Below are 12,801 nucleotides of genomic sequence, written 5' to 3'. Positions count from 1 at the left end.
AAAAAAACCAAGCTAAATTTCAGTAACAAAAGTCTTCTGCTGGCCCCAGAAAACAGGACGAGCAAGTTCAAACAAAAGAGAAACCAGTGGTGAGAAACAAACAAGGGAGGAAAAAAGTACAGCCACCTCATCTTAATTATAGCCTGTCATGTAATTATCTCGATTGTCGACATAGTTCGAATTACGTGGGAGCCAATGGGAGCTGATTTCCCTCCCATGAAAGAAGCAAACTTAATTTTCTGTGGAAGTCTCTCAAATACGTCATATATCACCATAATAAGCTTGAATAGCCTATATCACCATATAAATATAAATAAAACTCGTTTCATTTCCGATCACCATGCAGCCATAACTTTGTATTGAACGTGTTATTAAACCGCAACATGTGCGGCTGTACTTCACCACCACACCACTATGCGCACAAACTGAAATTGCAGCCTGCGAAATCGAATGTGAAGTTAAGTCCGAAGAAGACTTGTCCTCTATCTCACAACGATCTTCCTTTAACAATATATATATATAATTTGTTTAACTATATATATATATATATATATATATATATATATATATATATATATATATATATATGCAACACCGTGTGTGTGTGTGTGTGTGTGCGTGCGTGCGTGCATGTGAAAGCTGTGCACTACAGTGCGCAAAAGTGCGCTGGTCCAGGAGAGCGAGTATGCATTGCTTTTTTTTTTTAAATAGAGACCCCCATAGGGTCAAATTTATAATTCGAACCCTGATTGTAGACGGTTGCAGGGGCGTATCACCCGCGGGGGATGCGTACGTTTCATCCCCCCCACTTTTGTTGAAACACAATTTCATCCCCCGCACTTTTGTCAGATTAAAATGATATCATTATGAAAATTATATAGCTACTATAAAATGTGTAACAAGGAAGTAAACTATTGCCATAACGTTAGACAAAAAACAGCCACGCAACGGACTCAAAACAGTTTTTCTCACCCGACCAATCAGCAGTTGCGTGAATATAATAGCCAGTTTGCGTAGCGTACCGATAGCACTCAATAATACAGTATCTGTCTGCAGAGCTGCAGAGCCAACACCAGTTTTACCGCTCCTCATTCACCGTGCCAGGTTTGACGTCGCATGCGGTGCTTACTGTGCCTGACTCTGCGGCTCTGCACACAGACCCTTCTCAAAGCGCTTGCGATGCGGTCGTTCAAACAGTTGTTCCGGGTGCCATGCCCTAAAAGATTGTGTTAATAGTAGTTACTATAGTAACTATAGTTGTAAAGTCAGTTGAGGCAAGTTTTTTATTACGAGTGTGTGTGTTTGTACCAAGTCTACTTTTCATGCATTATAACTGCTTATCACTTTTTCGAAGAGTTTTTCAATTGAGATTTAAAGGCATTTCAAATCGAATGAATGTTCAATAATTGTTGTACAGTAATGTTATTTGGCCATTAAGTGTTTGTTGTCTGTGTAGTCTATTGCATCATTTTCAAATCTTATGCATTAAACCTGATGTAATGCATGATGCAAACAAGTTTTGTACACGAGTTTGAATAATTAAAGACATTAAAAGCAGGAACTGCCCCGTCTTATTTGAATGCTATACTAAAGAGGTCCTTCCAGGATGCTGCGCTTCTCCAACATGAACTGATTAGCCATGCCTCCTGCTCACACAAAGCGACCCCAGTCCAAACTGTTATGCATGATGGTGTATGATCTATACACTGTGTATGACTTCTTGGGCTATGTGAAGTTTTTGGTTTTGTTTATATCAGTGTATACCAGTGTAGGCAGCAATACTGACATCTCTGTTATAGAACAGTATCCTGTTACCTAGAATTATCACTCAATACTTTTTGCCTTCACTTACTGAATAATTACATAGCCCTGGCAGTAACAACACCAAAACCCAACATGATAGATCTCTGCATGAAATGCAGAACTTGGCTGGAGTCAACTGGATTTATAGGCTTTGTGCTGTCCTCCCTTTCATTTGCATCCATGGACCATGGGTATGAAAAAGTTCCATATCGGTCATTGACAGTACATCACAATGTACACGCCGGGCGTGTATATAGCCATAAACCAATTTCTAATGATATGGCTTCCCCATTCCAGAACACCCCCACTTTTGGAAAGCTTGATACGCCCCTGGACGGTTGTATAATAATGGACTGATGGATGAGCTCGCGCGCACACCCAGTCATCACTGGAACAGATTTGTGCTCGAAAATGAATTAATCAGTTGTGTAATCAATAAATCACAGGTGAGGTATGTTTTTAAAAATAAAGGTGAAATTTAAATCTAAATCGTGTGATTACTGACGTGTCTTTGTTGTGAGGGCACAGCAAATTCCTCAGTGTTGAATTAACACTTTCAGAGTTAACTTGTGTCCAGTTGGACCTATATAAACACAGTAGGGTGTTAAATCAACACTCTGGGTGAGAATTCAACACTGGGGATTTTGCTGTGGGTGGAGTCATAATTATTATCAATTTCCATCCATATTATTATCTGATTCTATAATTATTTACACCAGCTGCATTACAAAATACACTCATGACATTACACGGGGATATCTGGGGGGATGCTGGAATTTTCAGCAGTATCCTGGGCATGTCCGATCACTTCGCTTCGATTGGACGCTGGGGAAAAAAATCCGGTCTTGTATTTTGCGACATTATGGATGCAGTTTCTGACCAGCATGAATTACAAAATAATAAATCATATTCCAACATGGGCGGCACGGTGGTGTAGTGGTTAGCGCTGTCGCCTCACAGCAAGAAGGTCCGGGTTCGAGCCCTGTGGCCGGCGAGGGCCTTTCTGTGTGGAGTTTGCATGTTCTCCCCGTGTCCGCGTGGGTTTCCTCCAGGTGCTCCTGTTTCCCCCACAGTCCAAAGACATGCAGGTTAGGTTAACTGGTGACTCTAAGCCCATGTTTACATTAGACCGTATCAGCGGATCATCAGATTAACATTTTTAAAATGATTAGTGTGCACACAGCAACACCAATACATGATTTGCGTGCACACAGCAACACCAATACACGGATACGCTCGGCTCCGCAGGCATCCTGCGCTCCAAATCACTCCGCCCTGAACAGCGAGTGCCCTCTGGAGGGTGCGCACTCCGGCCCTGCGCAGCTCACAGAGCGCGCGAGTGAAGTGCACGAGCCACGATTCGGGACTGAGCCGCTGTGTGTGTGATCCCAGCGCATATCACTTACCACTTGCAAGTGGAAGGATGGCAAGCCTAAAGACAATCATAACTACACAATGGGCAGTATTTGCATCAGTATTTGCAGTATTTTCATACTTTTATACTCTTTAATGAAAGGTGATACAAGGCGGAAGTCCGCGCCGTTTTTCAGCAGTTGTGTCACATGACCAACGCCAGCGAATCAGGAAGGTGGATGTCACAGTGACGTTGTCCAATGACGATGCCAGCTAGAGCTCAGCACAGCGTATCCGCGTATTCTCAATGTTTACACAGCACCGGAGCTGACACGATCTGGATTGAATACGTGGACCCTGGCGGATTCCCGTTTCCCGGCGTTTCCAGGCGGTTTAATGTAAACGGACAGTGCATCCGCGAAGAAAACGAGACAGATACGGTCTAATGTAAACTTGGCCTAAATTGAGCGTAGGTGTGAATGTGAGTGTGAATGGTTGTCTGTGTCTATGTGTCAGCCCTGTGATGACCTGGCGACTTGTCCAGGGTGAACCCCGCCTTTCGCCCGTAGTCAGCTGGGATAGGATCCAGCTTGCCTGTGACCCTGTAGAACAGGATAAAGCGGCTAGAGATAATGAGGTGAGAATAGAATAGAATAGAATAGAATAGAATAGAATAGAATAGAATAGAATAGAATGCCTTTATTGTCACTATACCCATGTACAATGAGATTAAAGGCATCTCCAATAACAATGCAAACAGCGTGGAGAGAGAGAGAGAGAGAGAGTATAAAATGTTTAAAGTAAAAAAACAGTCTACTTCAAAAGATGAGTATCAAGAAATATCTCACTTTTTGTTCACCCCGTGGTGAGTGGCACGTGTTTATTCCATACCTGCCAACATTGCAGTAGCAAAATAAGGGAGATTTTTTTTGTGTATATATATATATATATATATATATATATATATATATATATATATATAAAATGCACATATATACACACACACTGTATATAAAGTGAATACTCTGAACACAGTATTGATCCACATTCCAGCATCTCATCTCATCTCATTATCTGTAGCCGCTTTATCCTGTTCTACAGGGTCGCAGGCGAGCTGGATCCTATCCCAGCTGACTACGGGTGAAAGGCGGGGTTCACCCTGGACAAGTCGCCAGGTCATCACAGGGCTGACACATAGACACAGACAACCATTCACACTCACATTCACACCTACGCTCAATTTAGAGTCACCAGTTAACCTAACCTGCATGTCTTTGGACTGTGGGGGAAACCGGAGCACCCGGAGGAAACCCACGGGGACACAGGGAGAACATGCAAACTCCGCACAGAAAGGCCCTCGCCGGCCACGGGGCTCGAACCCAGGACCTTCTTGCTGTGAGGTGACAGTGCTAACCACTATACCACTGTGCTGCCACATTCCAACATTTATTAAAAAAATTAAGTAAGTGCAAAATAACATGGCACAATAACAAAATGACAATGACATCACAGGAAAAAAACTTTAATTTTACATCTGCACTTATTGTAGGCTACTGATTATGCCCTTGATTGTATACATTGTATGTCTTCTGACAGTGTGTATTGTAAGTGTGCCTATTCTTTTGTCGAGGCATGTAGGTACAAGTAGGTGGCTGACTTAGCCGCTTTTAGAACATTTTTAGAAGGGGCATACTTGTGAGCAGGTTTGGTGTAGTTTATCTTGCAGGTCAAAAGAGAGCACAGAGTACTATTGCTCAAACACGTCGCCCTTTCCCCCATGTCTAACACTGAAATCCACTCTGCAGGCTGTACAAAAAGCCACATTATCACTGCACTTACTTTTAATCACCGTCGGAAATTGCGCTGTCCATTCTGTATTAAATTTACATGAGTACTACTTCTTGGCCGCGGGACCCCCACCTTCAGCCATTTTGTTTTTCCCGGTCCTGCGAGCTCGATGATCTGCGCAGAGATCAACTACGCAAGCTCAGGAAGATGTGTATGTGTGTTGCCAGAGATAGTTGAAATTGCAGGGTGTTTATCAGGGAAGACTGGATTACTTTTCGTGCTGATCTCTGGCAACCGGAGACAGGCGAAACGCGCTATTCACGTTTATAATATATTTTATTTGACGTTCATACAATACTTTTGACTTATTTAACGGGAGAATCACGGGAGACCTTCAAAATTACGGGAGAATTACGGGAGAAATGCCAATCCGGGAGGGGGCCGGGAGATTGTTCTGAAATACGGGAGACTCCGGGGAAATACGGGAGTGTTGGCAGGTATGAGTTTATTCCCGAAACATGTCACCGAACGGGTTTTGAGGAGGAGGAGGGGGAGGAGGAGGGGGGGGGGAGGAGGAGGAGGGGGGAGGATCATTGTGAGAATATAAATTGGCACCTGACCTTCATGAAAGCCTCTTCGGGTACTGCAGCTCTCCTCGTGAGAACATCTCAAAGAAAAAACACTCAAATTCTCTACATCAGCTTTCTCACAGGGTTAGAACCGATTCAAAGATGCCTCTCGAGTTCGAACTTTGTCCAGGAAGAAAGATCGGGGGCTCAAACCCCTGTTTCATCATCGCAGAGATCGGACAGAATCATCAAGGAGACGTTGAGATTGCCAAGAAAATGATTCGCATGGCTAAGGTACTGCAGGTCTATAGCTTTTTTTTTTTTTTAGACTTGTTAACTTTTATTTTTAAACATGCACAATAATTTGTCAAATGATCAGAAAAGACAGAACTGCAATTTCATCAATATATTCAAGAACAAAAAAGTAAAATAAGTAAATATTAGAATAATCTGCAAACACAAGAAGAAGAAGTTAATCTGTCTTTTGCTTAAATACTAATAAATAAACCCGATGCATTTATGAAATAATACACATCAGTCCAGGGTAAGTTTATCTGATAAAACAAAACAAAATAAAAAGATCCAGGCCCAAATGGAAACGCAGGGTTTAATTTATTTCCTTTAATTCATTCTCAAGTACTCAACGCAATTAAGAGAACAAAAGCCACGCCTTATTTCTGTCGAACACACACTTACATGTCACACCGCTTTTCCTCAGAGCATCAGTTCTTTACTTCCCCAAACTCAACTGCAAGAGAAAAACCGCAGAAGAGAACTCATTGCAGTGTGATCGCAGCCCGCACTGTAGTGTGATCGCAGCCCGCACTGTAGTGTGATCGCAGCCCGCACTGTAGTGTGATCGCAGCCCGCACTGTAGTGTGATCGCAGCCCGCACTGTAGTGTGATCGCAGCCCGCACTGTAGTGTGATCGCAGCCCCTCCGCTCTTATAGCCGCTCGAGCTCCTTCACTGCGCGTGACTCGCACTCCATGTGATCTATGAATAGTGTCGGATAGTGATGTGTGTGTGTGTGTGTGTGTGTGTGTGTGTGTGTGTGTGTGTGTGTGTGCCGCCCCCCGCAGAGCTGTGGTGCAGACTGTGTGAAATTCCAGAAGACGGAACTCGAGCACAGGTTCACCAAGCGCGCGCTCGCGCGTCCCTACACCTCTCAGCACTCGTGGGGAAGCACATACGGGGATCACAAGCGCCACCTGGAGTTCAGTCATGAGCAGTACAGGGAGCTGCAGCGCTTCGCGCAGGAAGTGGGAATCTTCTTCACGGCCTCCGGGATGGATGAGGTGAGTGAGGGCAGAGCGCGAGCTGGACGGCGCGACAGCAGCATTTAGCTTTGCTTAGTTTCCTTTTTTTAATATTTGATGAACAATTCTTTAAAATAAATACAACAGACCTCGTGTTCAGTTTCAAACTGATAATCAGATGAATTAGAAATGTCACCTTTAAAGCTCACGTTAGTGTTTTTCCCTGATCATTCCTCTCACAGATGGCTGTAGAGTTTCTGCATGAACTCAATGTCCCTTTCTTCAAAGTGGCTTCAGCAGACACCAGCAACATCCCCTACCTGGAGAAAACTGCCAAGAAAGGTGCTTCCTCTGTTCATTTCATTTTAACCCATGCGAGCCCGAGCCTACAAGTGTCCAGATTTCACACAATTAAAGAACTGAATTTTTCTCATGATAGGACTGTACTAACAATGTACAGGACCAGTGTCAGATGTTCCATTCTCCTTCATGTCCTCAGGTCGTCCCATGGTGATCTCCACCGGGATGCAGTCGATGGAGATCATGCACCGTGTTTATCAGACAGTGAAGAAGCACAACTCAATGTTCACCTTCCTGCAGTGCACCAGCACATACCCACTCTCCATGGACAACGTCAACCTGCGCGTCATCACTGTGAGCTTCTTTCACTCAGGACACCAGTTTATTGTAGCACAAAATTTACCATCTCTATAATACATCAGTACTGTGAATGGGCTTCTCAAACGTTCTTTTGGTTTCAGAAAACTGCAATTAATACAAGTAAAACCTTTAACCATCTAAAGAACCCTAGAAGAACCCTTTCCCAGTTCTCTGTTGGTAGAGGATTTCAGAAAGGGTTCTTCTAGGAAAGAAAGAACAAAAATATCTCATCTCTTCACCATTCAACAACAAAACCCCCAGACCTCTCCTTCTGTTCTGTTTATAATTCAAACATGATGGTTTTCCTGACAGTGTATAGTTTATGAGATGACTGAACACGTTCCTGGTCGTTAACACAATGTGCTCTATTAGAGACAAACATAACACAAGAAGTTGGACTGATTTTATTTAACCCTTTAACAGTGGTTATTGGTGTTAAAGTTTAGGTTAAACAGTTCACACATGCCTCATCACTGCATGACTTTCTCCTCCTGTCATCATGCAACAGTACAGATAAGACCATAATACACTAAAACCCATACTTTACTCATCAAATAAAGTGAATAAAGTTCTTAATATAGCAAATTGAAAAGAAAATATCACTGCAACCAGCAATGAGGTGCTAAATTAGCACATCAGGGCACAGTTGCCATGGAAACTTCATGTCATTTTGCCAAGGGCATGGCTGTATTCACTCACAGCAAGTTTTGTGTCAGTTGACCAAAGATTGGCCAAGCTATAAGCTCACTTCCTGTTTGGCAGCTTCAGCACTGATTTTGATTGGCAGTGACAGATAAACGCTTTCCTAAATCAAAAAGCCAATAAATAATTTTTGTGAGATTTGGTCAAAAGATCATCTGTGCTAAATTCAGTGAATATGGTGGAAAATCCAATATGGTGTAAGTTCACATCGTGGGGTATGGTGCACTGAACTTTACTTGATCCAAGTAATCCAATGAGAACTCATTTTTTAAAAGTGGGCAAACAGTTCAGAAGTTACATGCATAAATGCACCTCCAAATTTGACCTGATGGTGGCACTACAGTGTTTGAGGTGCTGATATCAAACTTGGTGAAAAGAATCATGGGATTGTTCCCAATCAGTGTGCCACATTTCAAAATTTTTTACCATACGGTTATAGGGACTGCCATAGACAATCTAACAAGAAGAAGATGCTGCTGCTGATGATGATGATGATTAAGAAAAGGTACAAACACAATGAGTGCCTTTCCTGCTTGGTCCCCAAATATAGTCGCGGCATTGACAAGGTTAGAAATGACAATCTAGTCCTTCAAACTTTTATTTCATCAAAGAATCCTCGTTTGCAGCAGTTACAGCCCTGCAGATATTTAGTGTTTTATCAGTTTGCTGAGGAAATCTGCATCAGTTTCACGCCATGCTTCCTGAAGCACCTCCCACAAGTTGGTCTGGTTTGATGGCCACATTTTTCATGTCATCCAGTCAAGTTGCTCCCACATCAGCTCACTAGGATACAGTGGTTGCGCTGAACAAACAGAATTCCAGCTCTTTGCTTCTTCCATACGTAGGGTTTGTATAAGTTGGAGCAGTGCATTGGTTCATTGTCCCACTGAAGGATGAAACTGGCTCCACTTGAGCACCGTCCACAGGATATGGCAGGACATGTCAAAGTGGAATGACAGCCTGAAATTAGTCTTCTGTTTCTTTCAAAAATAAGGCAAATTCTGAGTGATCCCACACTTCTGAATGGTAGTGTATGACAAACATCGCTCTCTGACCTGATATTGATTCTTGTCTCTCCGTACAGGAATACCAGAAGGAATTCCCGGATATTCCAATTGGCTACTCTGGACACGAGTCAGGCATCAGTGTGTCCGTGGCTGCTGTAGCTCTCGGGGCGAAGGTCCTGGAACGGCATGTGACCTTGGACAAAAGCTGGAAGGGCAGTGACCATGCAGCATCACTGGAGCCGGCTGAGCTGGAGGCACTGGTACGAGAGATTCGGATAGTGGAGATGGCTATGGGATCTCCAGTGAAGCAGATGCTGCCCTGTGAAGCCTCCTTCCGCAAAAAGGTTAGAAACTTTTTTAAAAAATATATAGCAGAGTACAGTGTACTACATTTACACGCCGAGATTCCCATCCCTCGCATTCTTGTTCACTTGTGACAAGGTTTTTGCATGACATGATTCACGTAGATTGTGGTGAATTCAAAAACTTCTGTCTGTACTGAACTGCTTAGCTAAAAAATCATCACACATCTTCCACTTGATGTTCTCATGTAGCATTTGTGCTTACAGTAAACATGAGCTACCACTTTTCTTATCTCTGCTCAGCATCAGGAAGTCATGCTCTCAAAATGTGGTATAAAGCAGAAGGCACCCAGATCTCCAGCCCAAGTTCTGGCCACTTTTTATATTTCCATAATGACATGTTAGTTTGCATTCACACTATCATTATGAAAGGCACGTTCACATGTCCATGTAAGTCCAGCAGTTTCTGTCATTCCAACCTGATAGCCAGTCAAGGGCAATATTTTCCCCACATGACTGTTGAATGAAAATATATTCAAATATTTATAAATGGAAACTCGTGTTTTTCTGGTTTAAGCTGGGAAAGTCGGTGGTGGCAAAGAAGGCAATGAAGAAAGGCACAGAATTAACCCAAGACATGCTGGGAGTGAAAGTGGCAGAACCGGAGGGCATTGCACCGGAAAACATCTGGATGGTGGTGGGCAAGAAGATCACAGTCGATGTGGAGGAAGACGACACCATCACAAACGACATGATTCAAGACTGATGGTTTCATTTGAATGTGTGGGGTGTTTTCCTATTCTCTGTATGAACTGGGGTGTTTTATTTCATATATTTGTACGATGGAAAACTGTGGAATTTAAAATCAATTTTATTGTTAAATATCTGGAGCATGTTTCAGGGTTTATAAGGGAAAGTGTGTGTGTGAGGATACTTTGGGAAGATCAAGATCTTTTTTTTTTTTTTACTTTGTTGGCAAATAAGGTTTCAGATCCTGATTATTCTTTAGGGGTGGGTTAAGTTACAAGTGGAAAATTCACTTTATAACTTAAACACAGCGCAGTGTTCGTGTTGTTTTCAGTGAGAACTGAACAGGTTTTAATATACTGAAAATATGTTGCATAATACAAGTCATTTATACTTATTTTTAATTATCAAACCAAATAAACAATCTCATTCATCTCATCTCATTATCTCTAGCCGCTTTATCCTGTTCTACAGGGTCGCAGGCAAGCTGGAGCCTATCCCAGCTGACTACGGGCGAAAGGCGGGGTTCACCCTGGACAAGTCGCCAAGTCATCACAGGGCTGACACATAGACACAGACAACCATTCACACTCACATTCACACAGTGGTGGCTGGTAGTCTTTCAAACAGGGGAGGCTGGTCGGTTACGATATTTCCAGATTTTAAAAGAAAAAACACATCAATTTTGCCCATACTCTTGCCTCTGATCTGGCTGATTGTTGGCAGCGTCACAAACTGTGAAATAACAGGTTCTTTTAGCCCATTAGCCTACTGTCCAATATACATGATGGTGGTGTTGGGGGGGAGGGGTATATTTTAACATTTTATATTTTAAAATTGTGGCATGTTGTTTAAAAATTGATCATTATTGAAAGCAGCTCTTTGTCAGGAACCTCAGCAGTAACAGCAGAGTGTTCTGGAATAGGCACAAGCACTGACCTTGGGGAGCCAAACATAGAGCTGGGGGCCACACATTTCATTCAATGACACTTTCCCTATATTTTACTTATTTTGACTGAGAAATGTTTTATTGACAATTTTGATAACCCTTCACTTTTAATCCAGGTCTGTAGTGTGAAATGTTCTCGGCTGTTTTTGTTTAAAAATGTTTTCCAAATTGTAGCTGTGTTTAATTCATATCCAGAGAAATATATATTCCAATATAATATACTCAGCATAAACATTTTAAATAGATTCTATATTTTTGGTCCATCCATGACACATTACTAAAGTAGCCTATTTACTGTTGTTGATGTAGGTCACTTGCTGTTAGCCAATTCACTTTCTCGTACCAGGAGAGCTGAAAGGAACGAGTATTATTCCCTACCTTTTTCACCAAGTCAATTTGAGGCGTTGGCCTACCCTGCTCTTTAATTTTAATTTTTTCCTCGAAAGGAAGACTGGCAAATGGCTTCGCCAAAATTAAATCAGCAATGCTTGGCCTCCATGCACAGCTTTCTTGCTAGCTGACTAGCCCCCTCAAGTTCAAGTTCAGTCACTCAAATAAACAAAATTTCTGGAACTAAGATAGCAAACTTGACAACACTATATTTACACTTTATTTACAATGAAAATATATACAAACTAAGAAAGCTGGTAGAAACTGTATGTAATGAATGAAATCAAAATGTAAGCCGATCTCTTACAATACACCACAGCACTTGCGAATCCGCATGGGACTGAACTGAAATTCACCGCTGCCTGTCTATATTTAAAACGAGCTGTCAATCAAAGAAAATATCCGGCCGCTTTCACCAATCACCAGTCTCCTCGCGGAAAGCTTTGCCATGTCCCTCCCACTGTGAGGCTGGGAGTCCGGTGGGTGGGCGTTTTCGCAGTATTTGTCCAATAACCGTCTTGCATTTTGAGATTGAAAGCGCAGAGCTCCCAAATGCCATTGAAGTGCACTGAGGCTGGGCTGCATCGCGCTGTCACGAGGGGGAAAAACTCACGCACACATTAGGTGAACTGGGGAAAGTTATAACGGAATGATTTCGCACTGTAGTGGGTTGAGCACATATATTTCTATGATTCTGGATCTGAAATAGCAATGTTATAAGGTCGGCCTACATAAGCCTAGCGCAATTCATCCTACACGATGTTCATCATTTTTAGAGGAGGCTGAGCCTCCCTCGTTGTCTTAGAGCAATCGCCCGTGCATTCACACCTACGCTCAATTTAGAGTCACCAGTTAACCTAACCTGCATGTCGTTGGACTGTGGGGGAAACCGAAGCACCCGGAGGAAACCCACATGGACTTGGGGAGAACATGCAAACTCCGCACAGAAAGGCCCTCGCCGGCCACGGGGCTCGAACCCGGACCTTCTTACTGTGAGGCGACAGCACTAACCACTACACCACCATGTCGCCCCCAAATAAACAATCCTCAGTTTAAAAAAAAGTATCTTCTTTCATGAAAACAGGCAAAACAGAATGTACAGTGCTGTGCATAAGTATTCACCCCTTGAACATTTCCACATTTTGTAGTTTTAGAATCTGAAACCCTGCAATGGATTTAATTTGGATTGAATGTCATTAATCTACATCAAATATCCAATAATACTGAAATCAGCAGAAATCACATCTATATATTTAGCAAAATTATTTCCACA

At 42.6% G+C, this 12,801-nt stretch overlaps 2 protein-coding genes across 2 annotated transcripts in view; one reads left to right on the top strand and one right to left on the bottom strand.

Annotated features, from left to right (window-relative positions):
* The window catches only part of LOC132875932 (uncharacterized protein K02A2.6-like), a 32,570-nt gene extending 25,759 nt beyond the window's left edge, over positions 1-6,811 (bottom strand). The window contains exon 1 of the transcript XR_009651893.1: positions 6,210-6,811. The gene's annotated coding sequence lies outside the window, so the exon portion shown is untranslated. The remainder of the gene's footprint in view (positions 1-6,209) is intronic.
* LOC132875934 (sialic acid synthase-like) overlaps positions 5,566-12,801 on the top strand; it is a 7,358-nt gene continuing 122 nt past the window's right edge. The window contains exons 1-6 of the mRNA XM_060913092.1: positions 5,566-5,807; positions 6,595-6,810; positions 7,014-7,113; positions 7,271-7,425; positions 9,218-9,484; positions 10,020-12,801. The exon at positions 10,020-12,801 is cut by the window's right edge and continues 122 nt beyond it. Of these exons, the coding sequence (XP_060769075.1) occupies positions 5,676-5,807; positions 6,595-6,810; positions 7,014-7,113; positions 7,271-7,425; positions 9,218-9,484; positions 10,020-10,208 (1,059 nt within the window). The 5' untranslated portion in view covers positions 5,566-5,675 and the 3' untranslated portion in view covers positions 10,209-12,801. The remainder of the gene's footprint in view (positions 5,808-6,594; positions 6,811-7,013; positions 7,114-7,270; positions 7,426-9,217; positions 9,485-10,019) is intronic.

The sequence above is a fragment of the Neoarius graeffei genome, chromosome 28 (genome assembly GCF_027579695.1).
Source record: "Neoarius graeffei isolate fNeoGra1 chromosome 28, fNeoGra1.pri, whole genome shotgun sequence".
Lineage (NCBI taxonomy): Eukaryota > Metazoa > Chordata > Actinopteri > Siluriformes > Ariidae > Neoarius > Neoarius graeffei.
This window is presented reverse-complemented; position numbering and strand designations above follow the sequence as displayed.